The sequence below is a fragment of the Ursus americanus genome, chromosome 9, assembly GCF_024610735.1.
Source record: "Ursus americanus isolate L20-20 chromosome 9, mUrsAme1.1.p, whole genome shotgun sequence".
NCBI classification, from domain to species: Eukaryota; Metazoa; Chordata; class Mammalia; order Carnivora; family Ursidae; genus Ursus; species Ursus americanus.
The window spans coordinates 61476774-61501167 of NC_142135.1; the positions used below are offsets into that span (position 1 = coordinate 61476774).

General features: G+C 38.8%; 1 protein-coding gene across 2 annotated transcripts in view; it reads right to left on the minus strand.

Annotated features, from left to right (window-relative positions):
* The window catches only part of PREX2 (phosphatidylinositol-3,4,5-trisphosphate dependent Rac exchange factor 2), a 274481-nt gene that overhangs the window by 8356 nt on the left and 241731 nt on the right, over positions 1 to 24394 (minus strand). For both annotated transcript variants that reach the window (XM_045810140.2, XM_087864839.1), the window contains 2 exons: positions 9764 to 9866; positions 3154 to 3221 (listed from right to left, as the gene is read on the minus strand). In XM_045810140.2, the coding sequence (XP_045666096.1) occupies positions 3154 to 3221; positions 9764 to 9866 (171 nt within the window). The remainder of the gene's footprint in view (positions 1 to 3153; positions 3222 to 9763; positions 9867 to 24394) is intronic.

Here is a 24394-nt window from a genome sequence, read left to right on the forward strand (position 1 = left end):
GGTCACAACCTGAGCCTAAGGCAGACGCTTAATGACTGAGCCACCCAGATGCCTGCTGCTTCACAAGTAAACAAATAAAGAAAATCAAGCTATCATAGCACAGTTGTTTCCAGGTTTTGTGACATAATAGAAAACAAGACCAGCGTGCCATTACAACTAAAATGTAATATTTGGTTCTTGATGAAGATTAAGTTTATTCCTCTGAAGATGCAACACATGAAAGTGAGGGGGAAGAACATGGCTTACACTGTCCATAAACACATCTCCACATGGGTGTCCCACTGATCCTCAGTCCCAGTATCAGTGACACGAGCTCTTTTCTCTACACATGCTAATTTTTCTCAGTGACTAGAACCATTTTGCCCCTTGTCATCCAAGCCAAAGATCTGGTGATCATCCTAGAATCTTCCTTTTCCCTAACCTCCTTCATCCAATTAGTGCCCAAAGACTATTAATTCTGTCTCCTACATATCTCTTGAACCATTGTCTCCTCTTCATCCTCAATACCATGACAATCTCCGCTCAAGCTCCTGCATTCAGTCTCAGCTGAATGCTGAGAAGATCAAATGGATCTTCTTAATGGTGCCAGAGATAAATTTGAAATTTTAAATCTTCCAGACAGGAAATTTTAAATCTTCCAGACAGAAGGAAGACTGCATTTTAATGCCTCCCTAGTGTCTTCAAGTGAAATCAGAATTCTTCAGTATCTCATACACGGCTCTTCCTGATCCAGCCCCTACCTATGCCTCTAGCCTCACCTTGCACCATTCTTAAATCACATTCAACCACCAGTCATAGAGATCTGTTGTAGTTCCCGGAGTGAGATATGCCTTCCAGGTGTTGGTGCGATTGCATCATCTGTGGAAGACATCTGTTCCATGCTGACTGGACCAGGAACACTCTGCAACTTCCCCTCTCTGTCCTTAGGGTGAGTTTTGTGCCCCTTTTCTCTGTTCTCGTGGTAATCTGTGCCTATGTCTGCCACAGTACTTACACTTTGGATACTGTTCTCATTTTATTCAATTGTCTCTCTACTGCATCCCAGTGACTAGTGGAAGGGACTAAGTCTTTATTTCTAGCTTTTAACACAGTGCCTGACATCTACAAACATATAGCAGAAATTGAACAGACTGTTTGCTGAGTGAATTTTAAGTAGTGAAAGACAGTGAATGGACAAAGGAAAACTATGGGAGAAATTGGTAAGGGATTTGAACCAAACATTATCTCAGGCAGAGATAGCAAACTCTATCTCCTCCATGAAGATATTTCCAGAAACCTTACCCTAGACTTGTCTGTGGGTGGCCTGTCTTTGAGAGTCAGATTTGTTCTTCAATTTGCTGTCTTTGCGGCAGGAATCCTGGTTCCCAGCTGGGCAGGATGCCCGACCCTCTGGGCCCTCAGCACTCTCTCCACACCCCCTCATAGAGTGTTTCTCACACTCTGCCTTTCCTTCTGGTTATGTTTTGTCATCTCATCTCTTTCGCTGAAAGCTCCTTGAGGGCTGGGACTGTTTCTATCTCGTGTTTATGTTCTCCACGAGGCATGGGAGGGCGCTTTGCATTTCTTAAGTCCTCAATAAATATTTGTAGAATGAGTGAAAGAATCAGTAGAATTAAATTTCAAAATTACTCTCGATTTCTCCCTTGGGATTATGACTCTCTTGGAAAAAATGTCAACTTTACTGCTGGTACATTTTATTGTGTTTCAGTTCAAGTGTTTTAAAACACAACCCAATAAAGAAAAAAGTGAGTCCATTGGGTTCTTTTCTTGTATTCAGCTTGCATACTGGTTCATTGATCAGGATGCTGAAGTCTTATCTTAACTCCACTGTTTATTAGTGTTTATAAGCTCTAGCTAAGAAGAACTTGCTAAGCCATTATCTTGTTTTCTTATTGGGATTTTAACACGTCACTGGGTCTGTTATCCAAATATGCCATGTCTGCTCAAGGTGTTAGAGAATGCCTGTGTGAAATGATTCTTCAGCAACAGAAAGTCTTTCTAATTTAATCAACTATGAAAGATAACATTAACAAGACAAGGATTAAATAGAGTCAGGAGTCAACACTAAAAATAAACACAATTAGAACACGAGTGCTCCATCCATTTTCGGGGGAAAACATGTTTCCCTTTTGAAAGTACTTCCACTGCCCACATACTTTCTTAGAATGAAATATAACTTCATAAATGCTGTAGTCATCATTCTCCCTCTGCTAACTGCTTTGTAAATAGAAACAAAGACTGTCTTGTCTGTGACAGTGCTTGGAGGAGGCTACTTTTTGTTAAAATGCCAATGTATAAAAACAATCAAATGTAAAAGAAATCATTTAATATTGCTCCACTCCAAGATAGATGGCTGCCTACCCTACTGTCACCAGTGAAATGAAATTAACATTTTTCTGATGGCTGTTCCCATGTTCATTTATTCTAAAGGTGGATTAGAGTCCTTTCTTTTGATGATATGTGAACTGTGAATACCTGGTATGATCATGAAGAAAAGCTCATTCATTCATTTATTCATTCATACATTCTTGAAATCAGATATTCAATGTCTACTATATAGCACTACGATGAGCAAGGAATAAAACGCAAAAAACATATTCGCTGCTTCCAAAGAATTCATATTCAGGTTGGGCAAGGAGTCATGGAACAATATTTTATAACACAATATGATAAGGGCTATAATAGACCAATACCAAATGATAAGGGAGCACAAAGAGGAAGAAAACTCAGCCGAGACATCGAAGAGAAAAAGCCAGTTAAGTTGGGTTTTGTGGGTAAGTAGGAGTTTTTCACACAGACACAGATGGGAAAAGCAATCATGTCCGAGGTAACGGCATGTGCAGGCATAGAAACAGAAATGAAAACGGCATTGTGTTGGTTCAGTGCAGTTGGAATACAAATTTTAGTAGCACCTGTGTGGACGTGAGTCTTTGAATTCATGATGGCACTTGCAAAACAGAATAATGTCAAGACTTCTACCTGTTACCGCTAAGTTTGCTTCCCTAAAATTCCATTGAACTCAGAGACCATCTATCCCTAGTCACATTTAGCCACAGAGTGTTTACAAGTTCAGTTTGCATTAGCTGTGAGTGACACTGTGTGGGAAATGGTGGCCAACCCTTTGCAAAAGAGCAGACCTGGGGAGTCACTTACCTTGGAGCAGACTGTGGGGTTCGGTCTCTGATTCCCAAATTCTTTGCTGTGTTCTGAACTCTTGCTCCCTGAAAGAAGCAGGGAAAATCATTTTTAGCTCTACGTTGTATTAGTAATTATTTAATATACCATTAACATTTGAGCATAGAGGATTTATTCCCACCATGCATTTAACATCAAGAGAGACTCGATGAAGCAGAAGAGCGAAATCATCATCTGAGCATTTTCATAACTAATGTTTTTGAGCATCAAAAGATGCTGATATATCATTCCAAAGGATTGATATTTATCTCAGTAGCCATCTGAATCATTCAAAATAAATTTAAATCACAGCTCCCTGTTCGCTATCTCAGCTACGTCTTTATTCCTAGAAGCAAGCAATACTTTAGATGTTGAAAATAAGAAATAAGCAGGCTACAAATACCTGCTATGTCCCCACTTTCGTGGAACAGAAATCACAGTTCTATCACTCTCATGCACCTGTTTTGTCCTCAGCTGAATAATTAGCTATTTTAAACTTCATAGTACTTATCAAGAAAATATTTTCTTAAAGAGTTCTAAAGCAATTCTGGACAAGGCACAGGCATGTGGATCTCTGAAATGTAAGCATTCTGCCTCGAAGCTTAGAGACCAAAGACAATGTACCTTAGCCATGAAAAAGTCTTCGCAACCTGTCAAGTTCATGAATGAAGCTATAATCATTGCTCAGTTCCTAATGGGAATTAGTTACTACATAGAACTAGACACCAGGGTTTGGGGCTGAGAATAGATGAAAGAGAATGGTTTAAAAAAACTCTGAAACTCTCTCTCATGCTACCAAATTTCTGAGCTGTGGGAAGGGGAGAAAGAAAAGGAGAAAAGGAGGAAAGGAAAACAAAACCCATTTTCTCAATATGGACCAAATAAAGGAAAACAAATAGGGAAAAGGGGTGGGGGTGGCAGAAAGATAAATGGGAAGAAATTTAGGAATCACAATTAAACAGTTAAAAAATAACTCTTTATTTTGTAGTATTTTTTGACTTAGAGAAAAGTTACAAAAGCGGAACAGAGAGTTCACATACCCAGCTACGTAAACTCCCTCTAATGCTTACCCTTATGGTATGATGACCACAACCCGGGAATCAACGCTAGTACCATGCGGCAAGTCTTATTCAAATATCACCGTTTCCCACACTTGTGTCCCCTTTCTATGCCAGGATCCAGTCCAGGATCCCCTACTGCATTTCGTTTTCTTGTCTCCTTGGTCCTTTGATACACAGCAGTTCCTCAGATTCTCTTTGTCTTTCATGACCTTAATATTTTTGATGAGTACTGGTCATTATTTTGCAAAATGTTTCTCAGTTTGGGTTTGTCAGATCTTTCCTCATGATTAGATAGAGGAAGTGATGGCACTTAGGGCAAGAAGTGATTTTGTACCTTCTCAGTGTATGAGATCACTTACATTGACCGTCACATGATGTCTCTAGGTCTTATCATCGGTGCCATTAACTTTGATCACTTGGTTCAAGTGGTGTCTGCCAGATTTTTCCACTGTAAAGTTTCTACTTTTCTTTTCATAGTTAATAATTATGTTGGGGAAGATACTATGAGACTATGCACATATATTGTTTCTCTTCAACCTTTGCTCACTGACTTTAACCTCCATTGGTGTATCTTGCCTATAACAATGATACTGTAGCATTTAGGAAGGAATGCTTCCATAAATAAGAGTCATCCCTTCTCCCCAAATCCATTATCTATTTATTCATATATTTATTTAAATCAGTATAAATTTATGAGTATTTATTTTATTCTGAGTTATTATTCAATTTTCTATTATTAATAATTTTTTTTGTTCAAATTGTTCTAGATTGGCGGCTAGGAACTCCTTCAGGTGGCTTCTCATGTCCTACTGAAAGAATCACAATCATTTTTGAATACTTGTTTATTTTTTGGTACCTAAAGATGTTCCAGGCTCATCTTCCCCATCTCAGCTGGAAATTAACCACTTCTCCAAGGATCCTTGGTTCTTTTTAATGGAGAATTATATTTAGAACCTGAGATCTGGACGCTGGGTATGCTCATTGCTAGTATTGGCATGTAACTGCTTCTAGGTCTTCTCAGTAGACAGAACTAGTTGACTAATGCAAACATCGACAGTTATTTCTACATCTATGTATATCTCTGTGTGTGTGTGTCCATCAGTACAAACTGCTATCTCTGATTCACTCCCTTGCCACAGGGTTCATTCTGGATTACAGTCTTCTTCTTTTCCCTCTTTGTAACTTCTTTTTCTGACAGTAAGAAATTTTATTCTTATTATTTGCAATATATTTACTTATCTATTCAAGCCTAGTATACACATAAACTAGTTTTAGAACTTCTGAATCATATCCCTGTGAGAAATAGATTTACTAAACTATAGTATTTATGTATAATTCTTTTTGTCTTTAGTTTCATAATATTCCATTAAATAATCTGAAGAAAGACTTCTGCTTTCTTGAAAGGTTGAAAATAAAACTGATGCGTATCATGCTAAACACAACTTTTGGCATATTCCACAGTGAATTCACCTATATAATTCTTCATATACTCAACATGCCAGACACTTGCACTTTTAAAAAAAAGATTTACTTATTTATTTGATAGAAAAAAAGAGAGAGGGAGAGAGAGTGTGTATGCACGGAGGGACAGAGGCAGAGGGAGAAAGAAATTTAAGCAGACACCACATTGAGCGCAGAGTCTAATGCAGGGCTCGATCTCATGACCTTGAGATCATGACCTGAGCTGAAACCAAGAGTAGGATGCTTAACTGACTGCACCACCCAGGTGCCCCAATACTTGCACTTTTATACCCTTGCTCATGTTGCTCCCTCTACCTAAATACCCTCTCTCTCCTCTTTCCTGCCTGTCCACCTCACATTCATCCCCCCAGGCTCAAATCAAATACCATCTTGGGCAATAATTAATTGGTCCTTCACTGTATCAGGTACTGTTTTAAGTACATTGAGTGTGTTGCTTTATATAGTCCTCACACCACTATGAGGCAAGTGCTATTATTATCTTTGTTTTAATAATGAGGAAACTAAGTAACAGGCAGACTTAGAATCTTGTCCCAAGTGATACAGACAGTCAACACTGGAGCTGGGATTCAAACCGACATTGTTTGGCTCAAGAATCTATGCTCTTAAGCACTACCATATTCTCACTCGTGGCACGAAACCTTTTCCTGGTTATCCTAGTCAAAACTAATTCATTGTCCACATGTCATTCAGTGTTTACTCTCTGCTAGGTACTATTCTGGAAACCTGTGCCCTCAAAACAAAATATACTCAGTGTCCCAGACATCGAGGGGCTCACAGTCTAGTAATTCATTTATTCCCTGTCTTCTGTCCTAAAACACTGAGTTGTATGCCACTTGTCTGTTGGTGTCTGCATCATAATGATTTTCCCCTTGTGGCCACCATGAGATGGGGCAAGAACCACATCTTCCTTAGTCTTTGTTATCGGTGTCCAGTATAATGCCCTGATATTGTTCGTAAGGAGACAGAATTCTTTGAAATTCCAGTTTTATTAAAAAGGTCAAAACCTTTTTGAGATCGGCTTCCACCAGATAATACTTGGAATGTATAATTTGTAGGATAGAAAACTTTGTTTCTAATGTCAGTGAGAGCTTCTCCCTCAAGCTTTTTATTAATGAGATCAGTTGGTTTTGTAAAAGTGTTGCCTAGGATTATTATAATCATTATCAAAAAATTAGAAGGGGCATAGGACCCTTCCTTCGGTCTTTCATCTTTCCTTCCCACTCAACTAGGGCGTCCAACCACAAGTCTATGAGAAGTACATATACAAAATCTGTACATGAAAATAATACTGCAGTTAGAAGAACAAATCATGCTGAAGAGCTGCTTCTTCCTCAAAAGGAAACTAAAGATCTTAGAGAATCTTATTCATTAACCTGGCAAATATCCCAACCATTCAGTCTCCGGAGAGTTGTATCTAAATGGTTGAAAGGCAGAGAGAACAGAAAAGTTAGATCTTTGATTCCCACCTGTGTTCTAAGTACTCCGATCAGAGGCAGGGAAGACTTGGCTTGCAGAGTGGATCCCACCCACTAATCCCGTCTCCTGTACCAGCTGAACCCTTGAGACAGGATGCACAGCAGAGGGAATATTGCCAAAATCACTCTGTGCACCAGGTTAGCCCGGGTTCTCCAGAGAGGGGGCCCCAGGCTCTCTGATCTTTCACGGAGGAGTCAGAGATCAGTTCTTTGTCTCCAAGCCTCTTGGAGCAGAGAAACAAGTAACAAAGGAGGGAAGCTACCTATTTTAAATGTATTATTTTAAAAATATGGAAGGGAGAAGAAGAAGTGATAAATACAGAAAAGCAGTGCAGTTAAGAAATCGACCAGGAGGGGCGCCTGGGTGGCACAGCGGTTAAGCGTCTGCCTTCGGCTCAGGGTGTGATCCCGGCGTTATGGGATCGAGCCCCACATCAGGCTCCTCCGCTATGAGCCTGCTTCTTCCTCTCCCACTCCCCCTGCTGTGTTCCCTCTCTCGCTGGCTGTCTCTCTGTCAAATAAATAAAATCGTTAAAAAAATAAAAGAAATCGACAAGGATTTTATAAGAAACTTCATAACTTTTCAGTTGCCTTAAGTTATATTCTATAAATATATAATAATACATACTAATAATATATGTAAATATCACATGTACATTGTGTACATTAACACCAGTTAAACAAGTCATTAAGGCTTACATAATATGATTTTTACTTTCCATCTCTATTTTATCTATCTCCGTTTTCAGTTGTGAGAACTTAAAGGTTTTGATTATTGAAGTCCATGTAGTCTGAATGTATATCTAGCCAATCCATCATTACTCCTCTACTACATTATTCTAAAACAGGCTAATACCAGTCTTGTAGTCTTGCCATAAACTAGAATTTTGAGATGGCTCCTTCAAGTCTTATTGCAAACTTACTCTAACAGCAACAGAGTGAAACAATGTTTAGTCTCTCTCTGTTTTTTTGGCATTCCAAACCCACCCCCGATATGGATAATCACAAGTTTACCTTGATCTACCTTTTAAAACCAAATTTGTATATCCACCCAAAAAATCCTTCCCCAATCTGCTGGCATTTGCATCTGTATTTGCCCTTTTCCAGCTGAACCACAGTGTGTCCTGTGCCTCTTGCGGATCTAACCTTTACTCAGCAAATCCCTCTTGGACCTGGTGAGATCTTGGTTTTCAGTCTCCAGCCCCAGGGTTCCGAGCCTGAAGTTCCAATGTATCTCCACTTGTTGCACTTTTTTTCTGAATTGCAGACCCCAATCCGGTGCTGGCCTCATGACTGCTTCCATGGATTTTTTTTTTTTTTTTTGACATTCTGTAGTATAATCTTGGGACCAAACCCACAGGGATTTGTATGTTTATGCAAGAGCTATATGTTAAGGCTTGAGTAAATAAAGTAGTTTTAACTATAAAAGTGTATCTTAATAAAACTAAGCCACCTGGGGAGCCTGGGTGGTGCAGCTGGTTAAGCATCTCTTGGGTTCAGCTCAGGTCTTGATCTCAGGATTGTGGGATGGGCCCCAAGTTGAATCGAATCGGGCTCACTCTCGGCGGGGATTCTGCCTGAGACTCTCTCTCTCCTTCTCCCTCTGCCCCTACCCCCATGTGTGCTCTCTCTCTTTCTCTAAAATAAATAAATAAATCTTAAAAACAAAACAAAACTAAGTCACTCACTATCACTGGGCAATTCAGACCAAGTGAGCACGCAGAGAGATTTGTTAGATCAATTTTCTGTGGTAACCCTGAGAAAATGTGGCAGAAGAAAATATAAAATTGATCTTTTCCAACTTCTTTTGTGTTTCTACTAAGTTGTGTCTTTTCTATTAGATTAAGTACATTTTCCTAATAATCAATAAATTGGAGGTTAGTGCATTTTTCTTATCTTTTAAAAGAATTTTAAGAGTTAAAAACCAAACCATCACATTTAAAATACCATTGGGTATTATATCAAAGTTCATTATCTTGATAAGAGAGTATATTCCCACCTATAAATACTTCGGTGACCTAAAGACATTCCTAAGATTGCTCTTCTCCTCTGAAGGAAAATCTGAGGTATGTACTTGATCTTCAGAATAATGCACAAGTTTCTTAGCATGGCTTGGAATTCCCTTTGGGAGCTCCAGGAGCAAGGAGGGCCCTCAATTCTTTCCTCTTCCTTGTTTCCACCCCCTTCCTCAATGTATTCCCAGAGCCTTAGTAAATTACCTGCAATGCCCCGAAAATGCCATGGATCCCTTGACCTTGTCCTTTACATAAACCCCAAATCCACTCCTGCCCAATTCGCCTGTCCAACCCCTTTCTTCCTTCAGGCTACCTCTTTAGACATCTCTTTTTGCAGCTTGGCTAAATTATTGGAGAACCCGCATCCCTTCATCCCTGGGGGTGTTTCTTGTTCACACTTACCCTCTGAGCCTGGAAAAATGTCTCTCACATCCAGGCACCCATCAGACACCTGAAAAATGCTGATTATTCCGATTAAACCTGACAAATCCTTATTAAAAGGAAGCTTCAAATCCAGGTCCTGTAAAACAATCCCTACCCGGTGTGTGAGACTTACCTGCTTCCGCATCACATCTGTGGCCTGCATGATGTAGCGAGGAGGCAGTCCGTGGCTTCGGGCCAGGATGATGGCCTGCTCCAGTGTCACACTCAGGGTGCACCTGTGCACAAAAGCAAAAGCAAGTCCAATTCCATGTGTTCCCGTTAAACACTTCAACACAGTTTGGGTTACTAATGAAGAGGAACAGAATATATTATTCTTAATCTGCCTCCTCAGAGAGTTACTCATTTGTCTTTGGGTATCCCCCATGTATTCATGAGGTAGATATGTTAATAAACCTCTGTTTGTTTTTCTCTTATTAATCTGTCTTTTACTATAGGGGTCTCAGCTAAGAACCCAGAAGGATAGAGGGAAAATTATTTTTCCTCCCCTACACTAATTTCAAAATCAAAAAACACCAGCCAAAATGGAAGCAGCTAGACAATGAACCAGTGATTTTTCTACATAGAACACCTGGCTCTTTTTTTTTTTTTTTTTTTTCTTCTAAAGTAGGCTCCACACCAAGCATGGAGCCCAGTGTGGGGCTTGAACTCCTGACCCTTAAGATCAAGACCTGAGCTGAGATTAAGAATCAGATAACCAACTGAGCCACCCAGGCGTCCCTAGAATATCTGTTTAAAAATAGATTATAGAGCTACATGATTGGGGTCCTAAATTAAGTATTTAAATTTAACAAACTCATAATGAACTATGTTTATGAGTTTATATACATAAAGTTAAATAAACAGCATTATAATAAAATCTATTATCAGATATTATTCTTTACTGGTATTTCATGTAATTTAAAAGACTTCCTAATATTTTTCATATATGTCTGCATGATAGTTAATAGATTTATACTAATTTATGCCCAATAGCTTAGAAAAATAAACAGTGAAATTAATATTCACTGTGATCAGAATTGATATTTTAAAAAGTATGTTTCTTGCACCCAATCTAAGACTGTACAAATTTTAAAAGGAACTTTTATTTAGTTATATGATAATGTGATGCCCAGAGCAAACCTAAGAAAATTCAGAATTCAGCCCTTGCATTCAGTGATTGGTGTGCCTTGTCCTTTGTCTTCCCCTTTTAAAGCATTTCTTTTATGTCCTTCCACATTTTTCTCTTTGGCAGCTCTTAGAGCTTCTGTTTATTTGTTAACATTTTCAGGTGTTGTTCTACGAATTGCTTTTTAGGGGTACCTTTTGCATACATTTCACTGAAATGTTCTTTACTTTTAGATGTTTTGTGTAAAATTCATATGAGCAGATTTTGTTTTACCTTCCTTTTAATTTATGTGTATTTTGATTGTCTTTTTTTCTAGTTTTGCATTTACCTCCCTGTAGTTTGGTGTTTTTCTTACGTATGTATTTATCTAGGTCTGTTCAGTTTTTCCTTGCAAATGAAAGGTCTACCATGTAATTGTTTCTATGTGAGGAATATCTAACTCACTTTCGGTTAGAGGTTGTACTACAGAAGAGCAACCTGCCTGCTAGATTTTGATACTGATGAATTAAGAAAAAGAGGAGTAAGGGGCTTTAAATATTACTGCTGAAATTTTAGAAAGAACTTAACAACGTGTAATTGTATTATTATGCATAATTGGATTCTAAGGAGAAACACGTCAAGTTTCATTGGCTGTTCAATGACCTGACAAGCATTAACACGACAGAGAACTCTTTACAAAGCGTTAGTAACACATAGTCCGATAAGCTGAAGTGTTACAATTAGCTTCTGGTAGTATGTGGTATTTCTAAATATTTAGTGTATGAGTCTGATAACAATAGATACTTGTCCTTTTACATGTTCCTGCATGCCCTAGAAAGCCAAGGAGTACAGTTGACAGTTCACACTTCAAAAATCAATTTTTCACAAAGCATTTAATTGTCAGCTTACTTGACAGACCATAAGTTTTTTTTCCTCCTTACGGTCTCCTCTACTCCAATTTTAGGTCCTTATTGATTCTAACATTTTAATCAATAATGCTCGTTACACTAGCTGAATGACACTAAGAAAAAAATCTTTACCTTTTTCTAATCAAACTGAAATATGTCTGTTCTTCTAGATAAAACATGACTTGCCTTCTTCTAACACTTGTTGTGAAGGATTTTTAACAAGCAGCTGTAATTTTTATTCATTTTTAAAATCTTTTTGAATGGTTCTATTTCTCCCTACTTTAAACTGTAATAAACAACAGTACAGTAGCAAATTATCTTCCAGAGACTTTAAAAGATTTTGCTCTAATCTCCCGATCAATCAGCATGGCCAGTACCATGCTCTCTGAGAGGGTACCTCAAAATGTCATTATTTTGAACCAATCACACACACATCACCTAATAGAAAAATCTACCTTGAAATGGATGTGTATGCTTTCTTTCCTACCATATCCAAAACAGATGGCTTTGTCTACCTATTTCTGCCTGTCAATACCAACCACTGTGTATGTTCCAATTAGGTCCCAAGATTAATTTGAAATTTTTTAAAAAGTGAAACATTTAGGGGCACCTGGGTGGCTCAGTTGGTTGGGCATCTGCCTTTGGCTAAGGTCATGATCCCAGGTCTTGGGATTGAGCCCTGCGGTGGGCTTTCTGCTCGATGGGGAACCTGATTCTCCCTCCCTCCATCCCTCCTCCCCATGGGCTCATGCTCTCTCTCTCTCTTGCTCTTTCTCAATCTACTTTCTCTCAAATAAATAAATAAAATCCTTTAAAAAAAAGTGTATTTAAAAAGATACGATGAGGTCAATGTGGGAAATACTGCCTGTGTTTGATTGACAGTTGATTTGTCCAGTGGAGGCCTACTTTTTCCATCACAGCATCACAGGACTCCATTCTCCCGAATTAAGCATGTGGAAGAAAGCCGAGCAGTAAGCCCACAACTTTGCTGTTAATATATCACTATTTGCCTCCTAACGTTTTGTGTTCTCTCAGCTATCTCAATCTGAATGTCAAGTGGAAAACCTCAGTGTTTGCAAGAAGCATTTTGATTCTAGCATTCTCGGAAAGATTCCAGATCCAGAGAATGGCACGTGGTTTTTCAGTGGTGCATAAGAGTCAGGTTTTACAAGAGATCATTTGGTTTTATAGGTACTTCGGTGATTACCAGTGAGCTCTGCTAACTCTGGACAAGACAATGAAGGAGCATTAGGAAGGCTGGGAATCCTAGGCAAATCCACTCAGTACAAGGGTTCTTATCAGACCCGCCAATTTCCTTTCTAGCAATAGCTCTGTTTTCATATTAGGCAGTTAAATTAAAATTTAAAGAAATGTATATTTTGGCCCCATCCTGGAAAATATGGGCCTGCTCCTTCTAGCTGCAGTGTCATTTTTAAAATTTAGACAGCTCTTTCCCTGGAAGTCACAAAAATAAAAAAATAAAGGTCACAGTAGACTTTGTCCTTCATAAAAAGGCAAATATAACATATACACAGAAGAAAGTTGTTCTATAATTTGAGTAATGAGACATTCCAAGTAATAGCCCTGCTTAGAGCATACTCCTGAGAAAATGTACTTGACAGGGCTATAAAATTATGCAGAAATTGTGAATTTCCCCACAGAAAGAAAAAGGAAAGTGTCAATATATCTGTGCTTATAATGAATAAATCTTCTTGACATATTTTGTATTAAGAATAGATCCCACATCACATCAGAGATTTAGCAGAGTTTTAATATGATAAATGTAACCTGTGGTTAATGGGTCCAATTTAATTTGAAAGGCACTTTGATTTAACAGTGCTATGGAAAAGTCACAAAGAAGTAACTTTTGTTCATTCATTCACTCAATAAATATTTTTTGAATGTCTGCTTTGTACCTACAAGTACTAGATGCTGGAAGAAGTGGATTTGCCATCAAGCTAGAAAAGGTTGAGAGTCAGCGTCCCTCACTTGTAGGGTTCCCTAACAAATTGTCCACATAGCCACATGCTTTTATAAATTTGAGAAAGTAAAATGTTTTAACTGCAAATGGTTATGACTGCTGTCTTAACCATGTCTATCCCAACTTCCCTCTGTCATGTTCTGGAGTGTTCAAATGGCCATGATTATTTCTGGTACTGAGCTAAAGGAAGTAGAATTATGGTGCACTTAGGCTAGGTTGACTGGAACCTACATATATGATTCACAGTCATTTCCATTTATAGTTAGGTTATTATAGTCTCCTGGTGTAGAAATGGATTCCAGAGTATTTGTACTGCCCATTGTGCAAACTCTCTCACCTCATGTTGAAAAGGAGGTGCAGAGCCCAAGGTTGTAATGCAATGTTCCTATCCTGAGGCACCCAGGACTGTATGTGGTGGAGGAAAAACCAGGCTAGAAATGTATAGAGCCAGAAGCTAGTCTGTGGAATATTCTTCCAAATGTTATGGTTCATATGCTATGGGACCCTGTAGGGGTTCTCATATCTGACAATGATTTAAAAATTTCTAAGAGATTTAGCAATAGTGTTGAAATTAAAAGGCTTTTCTAATCAATAACTTTTCTTTAAAAAATTTGATCAGCCATGCTAGAGAAAAAAACAGAATTATTGTCCTATTCTCTCTATAGAAGATTATATCACAAAAAATACAACAGCAAACAGAAAAAAATCCCATCCCTTCTGGAGGTCAAATTTCGGGGGTAGGGGTAAAAAAGAAAATAAGAGGCAAATACATAATACCAGGTGGTGATAAGTTATCCAGAAATGTGAAATTTTTAAGGGAATAGAAAGTGAACAGGGTGCAATGGCAGAGGGAAATGCTGTTATTGAGAAGACCACTTCTCAATATTTTGGCCTCATCCTGGAAAATATGGGCCTTAGTTTTTAGCTTTTCTTAGGGAGAGCAAGTGCAAAGGCCCTGAGGTTAATGCATGGTCTGTCTGCTTAAGAGCAAGTGTGGAGCTCAATGTGCAGGGCACACAGAGAGGAGAAGGAGATGAAGTTAGAGAAGTAGTCTGGGCCCCAACATGCATGGCCTTGGGGGTTAGAGTTTAGAAGTAAGTGAGTCTTTTATTTATTTCCTTGGTTGATGGGGAAAATTTTTCAACATTTACATTATGCGATGTAAAACAACAATTTGTTAAGCAAATTATCAAAATAATTTAAGTATGTATCCTTAATATACTCTCAATACTGTGATCAAAGCATTTTCAGTTGCTTTTGAGGCAACTTTTGCAAAACCAAACTCTTCATTCTGATGCTTGAGGATTTCTACCAACTGCTCTCCCATGCTCCACTCCATCTTCCCAGCACCCCAGCTATTCCACTGTATCCAGAACTTTCTGCTTGTGGTTAACATCTTGGTACCATTGCATAAACCTCTCCCCAAATAAGGAACATCTATCCACTTTTGGAGTGTCTTTCAACATATCACAAAATCTTTCTGAACGTTGAATAGCGGTTGACACATGGGTGTCACAACCAGAAGTACTGGGATTTGAGGACGCCTTGTAGGACTTTGGCCAGGTTACTTGTACTCTCTTGGCCTCTATTTTGTTATCTGTGAAATGACAAAAGCTGGCATACTGGCTGGATAAAGTGCCATAAGAATTACATGAAGTGGCATGTGTGATCACTTAGCCATGCCTGTGGTGATGCTGCCCCCACCTCTCTCTGCTGCTGGGCTCACACTGCGAGTCTGCCTACATGCGCTCGTATGGGCAATACGTCACTTGGAAAATCCAAGGAACATGAGCTTTCATAAATTCCATTTCCCAAACCTCACTGCATTTTAACTATTTACAAAAGCTCTTTCTCCTTTTTATTTTAAAAAAAGATATTCATTAAAATGACCCTGTGGTTAATTTTTATAAAATCTTATAATTTTATAAAATTATGATGTTATATGATTATGATAAGTTCATGAAGTTAATGACAAACTTCCACCAATATCTCTTTTATATATTGGGGTTTGGTAGAAGTAGAGTTCACCTGACTATAATTTGGTACTTGCTAACATGCTTCTTTGTGATTTTTATTTCATATGTTTGTCCCAACTGATCCTAGACCTCAGGTATCAATTTTATTTTATATGTCAAACTGTAGAGTGAAAGGTCAGGGAAAGCATGTGAAACAGCCTCCTGTTGGCCAGTCTAATTTCCAGATGGCAGGGGTACAAAAAACAATCAGCATCCAAACCTCGCCCTCATCTAAGTCTCATTGGAGAGACAAAACTTATTTTCCTAAATTACTTTAAATGTGACATATTGTATTTTGACCATTTATTAACTCATGTCTATTACACTCTATTTAGTTCACTTTGTAAGACTTCAAATCTGGAAGCAAGTTACATTAGTTCTTTTTTTAAAAAAAAACGTTAATCCTTCTCTTTAAGATGATTCATGACATTTCTGTAATAAATTACATTGAAGATTCTCAAAACCCAAGGATCTTCTACATATTTGGTCATTTACCATGATTCCAGACAAAAACATCAATTTTACTCTCAATTACCTTGTTTTAAAATAATTTTTGGTTTTTAAATTCCCGATTACCTTTTAAAGCCTCCAGAGCTCAAATGCTTCATTTAATGTTGATTCAAATTATACTGAACAAGGAAGCCAATTTCCCAAGGGTTGAAATGCATTAAATTGAACCCTCGGGGACATGCATCACATCACCCCTTTGGGGCCACAAGGGTGACACAGTAACTCGCAGGGAAACTGATGTAGGAAACCAGAACCATGTGAGCTTTATGGCTTTGAGCTCTGTTTTCTGGCAGTGGATTTATCTGCTGATTCTTAGCTCACAGTCAGGACTCTGCTGTTCTCCTTGGTAGCTAATCATTACATTGTTCTCTTCTGGGGGTGATCCCAAACTCTCCTATTAGTAGTGGAGAAGGGTCACTCATCTTCTGACACAAATAGAGCACATGAAACACTGGTGTGATGAAGAGCTCTGAACTGGCAGCCACAACAATTTGCCATAAACTAACACGATGTAGATGATTGAGAAACATTAAAATAGGAAATGCAACCTTTAGCAAGGGATAGTTTGTTTTTTATCTTCCCCATATTTGTAAAATTCAGGCTAAACATTACTTTGAAAATTTTTATTGTACTCCTTAATAATGTTACATATTTAATTAACAACAGAGAACTGGGGTCTCTGGATTTAGGGATACACACTGAGACTTCAAAAGCTTCTTGAGCAGCGATTTTAACTCTTTTGTGCAAAAATAGTAGAATTGAAGCACTTGGAGAAGTATATTCTCTTTTTTGTGTGTTCATGCAGTATAATTAGCAGAATAATTTCTTGTTAGGAAAATAGGATATATGGGAAGCACATACCCACATCTAAAGGCATCCGTGCGAGGGGGTCTTCTGAGTTTAAGGGACCATATGTCAAACAACAGTTTTGACCAGTTCTGCAAATGGTGGCATTAGACAGGACCCCTTAACCATCTATATAAACTGCCTAACTATTGAAACTCATTGAATTATTTGCATCAATATGAAGGTTAACTTGGTTTTGTACTAGGTAAATATAAAGTGAAGCAAATATTTCACAATTCTGAAATCAGTGCGTTTTCCCCGATGCAGAATTCTACATAATAATTGGAGTCTGATTTTGTTTTTTTTTTTTTTTTACCTCTGGTCTTCCATGGGTACTGCCTCATTTTCACCATTCTTTATAACTCTTTGCTGCCTTCAGTCATGGAAACAAGAGGGAGAAAATTCCCTCAGGGCAAATATATCCCTCAGAGTCTATATAAGGACATCCCGAGGAACCTATTATTTTGATAATATTCCTCACATGAGTTATATGCTTATTATGGTTATAGGTGTGTACATTTAGAGTCTTACAGATTGACATTTTAAAAACATGAAATAATTCCCCCCCTTTCTATAGAAGTCTTTTTTCCTCCTTTAATTAAAAGGCAGACCCATTATACTTGTTCAAGTGACTGTCACAAACAAGTTATTAGGAGTCTAATCAGCTGTGGTTCTCCGAGGTACTCTACTAAGCTGATTATCTGGGCAGCATCCGAGTTTTGCAGAGAAATAATGACTATTTCACTCTCAAGGGAATGAAGCAGGTGAAGTAAACTGGAACACAGCCGCTACTGCTCTTGCACACTACTGTTTTATACACAGAAGCTCTTTATGACCGATGGAAGGCTCTGCTGATGGTCTGATTTTATGCACTCCACGGCATCATCTGAACTTCGGTCCTGGGTAGCCTAAGGCAGATTAGTTTCAACAATCTTTGAAATAAGATACATTTCTCTTTGTTGGAAAAATATAAATGATTCTGCTCAGTTTCCAAGTGAGCTGAAGTCAAGAGTCAGATGCTGAGCCCCTTTCATCTGCATTTTTAAATGATCACTTTTGTGATGGGGTGAAAACAGTGGGAAGAGGCAAGACTAGGAGAGTCAGAGTGAGACTGTACCAAAATAGGCAAGAGATATTAGTGGTGCACCTAGAGAGGAGAGATTTATAACATAGTAAGAAACAGGAAATTAAATTAGCATGAAAGGTACTAGACTTAGGTATGTTGACATATGGAACTGCACAATATATTCATCTGTTATAATGGATGAGTTTAGTTTGACGGCCTGGGGGTTTATAAATTTCAAATATATATCATAGTATATCTGATTCATTATTCTTATATTAGTTCCTTAATTATTTTTTAAATTTTTAAAAAGATTTTATTATTTATTTGTCAGAGAGAGAGCACAAGCAGGAGGCCCGACAGGCAGATGGAGAAGCTGGCTTCCTGCTGAGCAAGGAGCCTGATGCGGAACTTGATCTCAGGACCCCAGGATCGCGACCTGCACTGAAAGCAGATGCTTAACTGACTGAGCCACCCAGGAATCCCAAATTCATTCATTATTAATTACTCTCATCAAACCTGTCCAGTTATCATTTATCAATATTTTCTGGGTTCAGAAGAAAACATTTGAAATCCTAACAGAATCAGTTCTTTAACACTGTCGACACAAGTTATATATTCTTTCTGTTGTACGTTGAAACGTACAAATCTATTCCTTCCGTCATTTCATTTAAAAACTCAATCCTCTGACCATCTTTCTCCTATTGTCATCACTAAAGAGAACCTGTGCTCCATAGTATGGCTGTCTGGTTTCCAAGGTGGTTCTTTTGTCAAAAACTTTTTTTTTTTAAGTTTTATTTATTTATTTGAGAGAGAGAGAAAGGGAGAAGGAGAGGGAGAAGCAGGCTTCCTGCTGAGCAGAGAGCCCGATAGGGGACTCAGTCCCAGGACCCTGAGATCATGACCTGAGCTGAAGGCAGACACTTAACTGACTGAGCCACCCAGGCGCTCAAGATCTCAGACTGTAAGTGCAGTGACACCAACGACTCTCACCTCTCCGGTTTGGCATAGCGCGGTGCACGCCACACAAGTGGTGCTCCTGGTTTCTTGTTCCCCTCAATGCATGCATGAAGATGCATGTGCTAGCACCTGATTCATTTCAAGTCCTAAATATTTGTCTCTATTCTAATACATACTCTTGGTTTTCGACATCAGGCAAGAAAACTTCCTGTCCTTGAATTCAAGGGGATCCTGTTCTGCTGTCGAATGACTTTCTACAAGCTACCCAAGGAGGATTCTAAAAATAAGCTCTAATAGGGCCCAGTGTTTTGTGTATTCTATTTCTTACAGATCAGAGGAGTCAGCTCTTGTATTTTTCATGCTCCTCTTTCGTCTCTTCGTGACTCATTACTGTGACTTCTTTTCTAGCTCTGTTGAGATATAGCTGACATATAACATTTTGCAAGTTTAAAGTGTATAACAGGTTCATTTGATACACTTATATGTTGCAAAATGATTACCACAGTAGGTTGGCTAACACCTGCATCAATCACAAAATTAACCACTTCTTTTTTGCGGTGAGAAACATTTCAGGTCTACTTTGCAACTACTCTGATTTTTTAAATAGTTCTTACAAGATCTCCCCTATTTTGGTAGGTATGAGCTAATTATTTTAAACAGATGCATTTCATATTTTAACTCTGTAATGAGAAGATGGATTCACTATCAGAAACACGGAGTAAGGAAAACTCAGTGTTCACTATTGCCAGGTTTTACAGTACGCGCTTTCACATACATTGCTCACTTATTCCTTATGCCATCTTTTTCAGAAAGAAATCATTATTTCCACTTCACCAATAGGTCTCCGAGAGACCAGGTGATGTAATCACGGTCACACAGAGAGTAAGTCAAAGGATTCAAAACCTGTTTTCTCATTCAAATTCCAGGGCCCTTTCCATTGTACCAAAATCACATCATGTGGATTACTGCATTTAGAAAATTCCAGCTCCCCACATCCATAATTCAGCAATCACAATCTCGGTCTCAGCATTTATACTTTAAATGCATTGTTTTGGTAGAGATTAATTCAGCCAGCCCAAACCACTTCACTATGAATGTACACCCCATCATATGAAAATACATTCATGATTAAAAAGGATTTAGATTTGAAGCCAGCTAAGTAAGTATATTGATTGTACAGCAATCAAGTAAGAAAAATAAACTGAAGGGAGATTGCGTGCCTTCTCTACTACAGATTTGCATTTTTCTATATAAAACGCACTGTTCTGTGTAAAGCATGTTCATTCCCGCAGTGATCTCTTTTATTCTGGCTTCTAATTACTTTTAAGTACTGAGCACAGAGCAGCAATGTGAAAAGTCTATTGACAACCGGAATGAGGCACCTGAATGAAGAAACTAATTGTTTAATGTTGTTTCTTTTCCCTGCTCCCTTTTATTACCTTACACCGAGGAAGAATTGTACACCTGCGGGGTAACGCAGTACATTAACTACTGCTCAGTCCCCAGGGGGATGCTATGACTCTGCGCACGCAGAGTCTCTGCAAAATTAATGTGGAAAGGCCCGCTGCCGACCTGTTGCTCTTTCCCACCTTGGTCACCCTCAGCCAAGTGTTTGTGATAAATGGAAATCTTGAGAAAATTGCCACAAGTCTACAGGGGCTTCCAAAACCTAACACCTATGTCCTTCTTCCCTTGTAACAGAGAAAGCCCTTTTTCAAATGAAACACATAAATATGCATATGTGAAAAAAGGGCAAAGAGGTATTTGTTTTCAACAATAAAGAATTCACTCATTGGTGATGGGTATTAAGGAGGGCACGTATTGCAGTGAGCACAGGGCGTTAGACGCAAACAATAAATCATGGAACACTACACCAAAACCTATTGAAGTGTGGTATGGTGACTAACATATCATAATAAATAAATAGATAGATAAATAAATAAAATTTAAAAAACAACGAAAAAAAGAATTCACTCATCTGATACACACACACACAAGTCTAATAAAATATTAAATATTTACATTCTCCCTATAAGAAAATGCGAGTGACAGTCTAACAATAGTTGTAATCCAAAAGCCTGTAATCACTCAGGCAAGTGTCCAGTAGATTTTATAGAAATAACCTCCGGATGTCTATTGATGCTTTCAAGATTATTGTTTGACTCTGGTCAAACAGACAGTACGGATGAAATCTTCCCACCACCATTCTGGGTTCCTAGGTGTCACAGTTCAAGAGAGCTGAAAGACAAGGGGTTAATGAGCATTTGAAAAGAACGCAAAGAGACCGCAGGCACTGTGCAAAACAACCGAACAGAATGCAGAAGCGATGGGCAGCAGCTGGAGCGAGATTCTGGCAGCAGAAGCACAGCCAAATTGAATACTCCACTAACTCCATATATCTTAAGGCAAAAAAGCAATCCCGTTTAAGGGGCACATTTTCAGCACTGCACAGGGAATTAGCCATGAAAGTCCCATTAAAGATAATGGGACTTTTTATTGCAACTTTCAATACATTCTCTGAACGTTCTCAGCATATATCTTTAAGCCTAGGCTTAAAAATCAACTGCCGGGCAAAATATTCCACATCCTTCATTCCTTTCCAGTCAAGCCCATTAAGGTGTGTTTTTCTCTGACATGGTTTTTCATTGCTGAGGTTAGCGCAGAGGCGATCACGGGGATGGCTAATGAGCACTCAAACACATGAGGATGTATTTGCTATGCCAAAGATGTGCATGAATATGAAACATCTGTGTGTGAGTTAGGACCTTAATTACCATAGCCACCAGGTTTGAATCTGCTTTTCTGCATTTTAGATTTTTCAGCCTGGACTCCTTCACCGATTGATCTCATTTCTGTTTTGTTTTGGGGGATTTAACTGCATAGGTTGGGTACCTTTCCCAGCTGCTCCAAGTTCTTCAGCACTGCCTCTCTATGCCCATCTTCTCCACTTTGCTGTCTGCCTTTCGTCCTTACTCCGTAGGTTCTTTGATGACACCAACACTTAAGGGTGTCCAGTGTTTTTCACACTCAGTGATTTTCATCTGTCTCCCCAATTCTTTGATGCTCTACATGACTATTTTCTCTTTGACCTGTTTACCCGAGTCCCTGAATAAGCTTTGTTTCTAGGGGATCCTTCTTTCGGTGTTTTATTCTGAGGTTCCTCCTTGGTTGCACCCCTTAATCAGGGCTCACAGAGGATGGGGCGGTGGAGAATCAGGGAATATTAACACTCCACATGTGTTCCCTGGTGATCATTTCTCAAGGTCCATGGTTGGCAGCTGATTATCCTTTTCTCACACCTCTGCCCCTTTTCCTGGAATATCTCTTCCCTGTTCCTAACACCTGAGGTATATTCCCAGAAAATTCTTAGTGATGTTTTAAACCGGCTCACATATATCTCTGTGAAACCTTCTCTGACATGGTCCCCTTTTCAAATCACCCTGTACTCATACATATTCCCTGTACTCAAGAGTCACCCCACCTCTTTTTTTCCATAGCCTCTTTGCTGTGTGTGTGTGTGTGTGTGTACCTATTTACATTATACCCCTTTATGCAGATACACACCTTTAGTCCTTGCTGACTATGAATCTGTCAAAGGACATCCCCACATAAGACACCAAGGACATCTAAACTCAACATGTAACAGATTAATTCCACATCCCTCTCCACCATGCCCCCAAACAGAAATGCATATTTTCCCTGTGGCAGCCCCCTTCCCCACCACTTTCCCAAGCTGGACGGCAGGAATCATCAAATTCTCTCCCTCTCCCCCTTTCCTCTATTTCTCACCTATCATCTAGTTCTGTTACTTGCATTTCATACCATTCACATCTCCCCTTTCCCTTCCATGCTCTGCCAATGCCTCAGTTTGGGACCTCCTCATCTCTACCTGTACTATTGTGAAATCTCAGCTGTTTCCTTACCTCCGTCCTTGTCCCATCACAGACCATGACAGTCAGCTTTAAAAAAAAATCTAGGGTGCCTGGGTGGCTCAGCTGGTTAAGCGTCTGTCTTCTGCTAAGCATCTGCCTTTGGCTCAGGTCATGATCCCAGGGTCCTGGGATTGAATCCCGCATCTGGCTCCCTGCTCAGCGGGGAGTCTGCTTCTCCTTCTGCCCCTCTCCCACGGCTCGCGTGCTTTCTCTCTCAAAAATGCATAGATTAAAATCTTTAAAAAATCTAATCAGATATTCTTTTGCTGAAAACCCTTCATTGGCTTCCTGGGAGCCCCAGGAGAGAGTCCCAAATCCTTAACCGCGCAATCAGGGCCTTCCATTCTTCTGGCTTCACCTCCCTGCCACGCCCTTTCTCACTTCACTGCCCCAAAGTAGTAAACCCTTTACTGTGACTGCCCCATAGCGTACACCGTTCCACATCTCAGCGCTGTATTTTCATCCCATTCCCTTCCACTGAGCCATCCTTCATTTCCTTCACCTGATCACAAGTAACGCTTTAAAACCTACAGCAGGTGTTACCTTACACTCTTCCAGCTCAACAGGATTTCAATCTCACGCCTCTGTATTCCTCCAGATGATGTTAGGTGACCTACTACCAATTTAAGATTAACATCGTAAAGGCAGAAATTGCCACTTCCTTCTGTCAACTTTCTCCATGCCACCTGCTCTCCTGCTCCAGGTTCATACAGAGGAAGAGACACCCATCTTTCTTCCCTCCTCTGGAGGATAGAAATTTTGGCTTATGATATTTATTAGAGTGGTTATAAAATCACTAACCTTGAAGCCCTCAGGAACACATCCCAGAAAGTGACTGGCATTTTATTTTGCTTTAAATATAACTTTGCAGGTTTAGGAAAAACAATAACTTTAGCTTATTTAAAATAAATTTTGAAGAATCATGCACTCTTTAACAATCTGTATAATAGATTCTGTATTTATCACTTTTAAATAGCTAAATACAAATAAAATTTAGTAACACAAATACTTAAATTTTACTAGTATGCTCAAATAATAAAATTGGATTTGGCAAATACTGATGAAATGTAACTAATAATTATGCATTTAGATTATTTTTATCAGGATGTCTGGCTGGTTCATTCAGTAGAGCATACAACGCTTGATCTTGAGGTTGTGAGTTCAAGCCCCACATTGGGTTTAGAGCTTATATTAAAAAAAAAATTAAAAAAACACCCACTCTTCTAGATTATTTTTATCAAGATATGTTTAATGTATTATGATTACTGACACTGTCCCAATTTTAATGATGGAAGGTAATCATGTATAAACTCTTGTTTTTTATGTACAGAAATTAAGGCTTGTCGGGCCTGGAGGTAACTGGTAACTGGAGGTCAGAACTAGAAACCACTGAAATAAGTCACTCTCATAATTACTGTCTTATTCTCTTTCACAGTAATCTAAT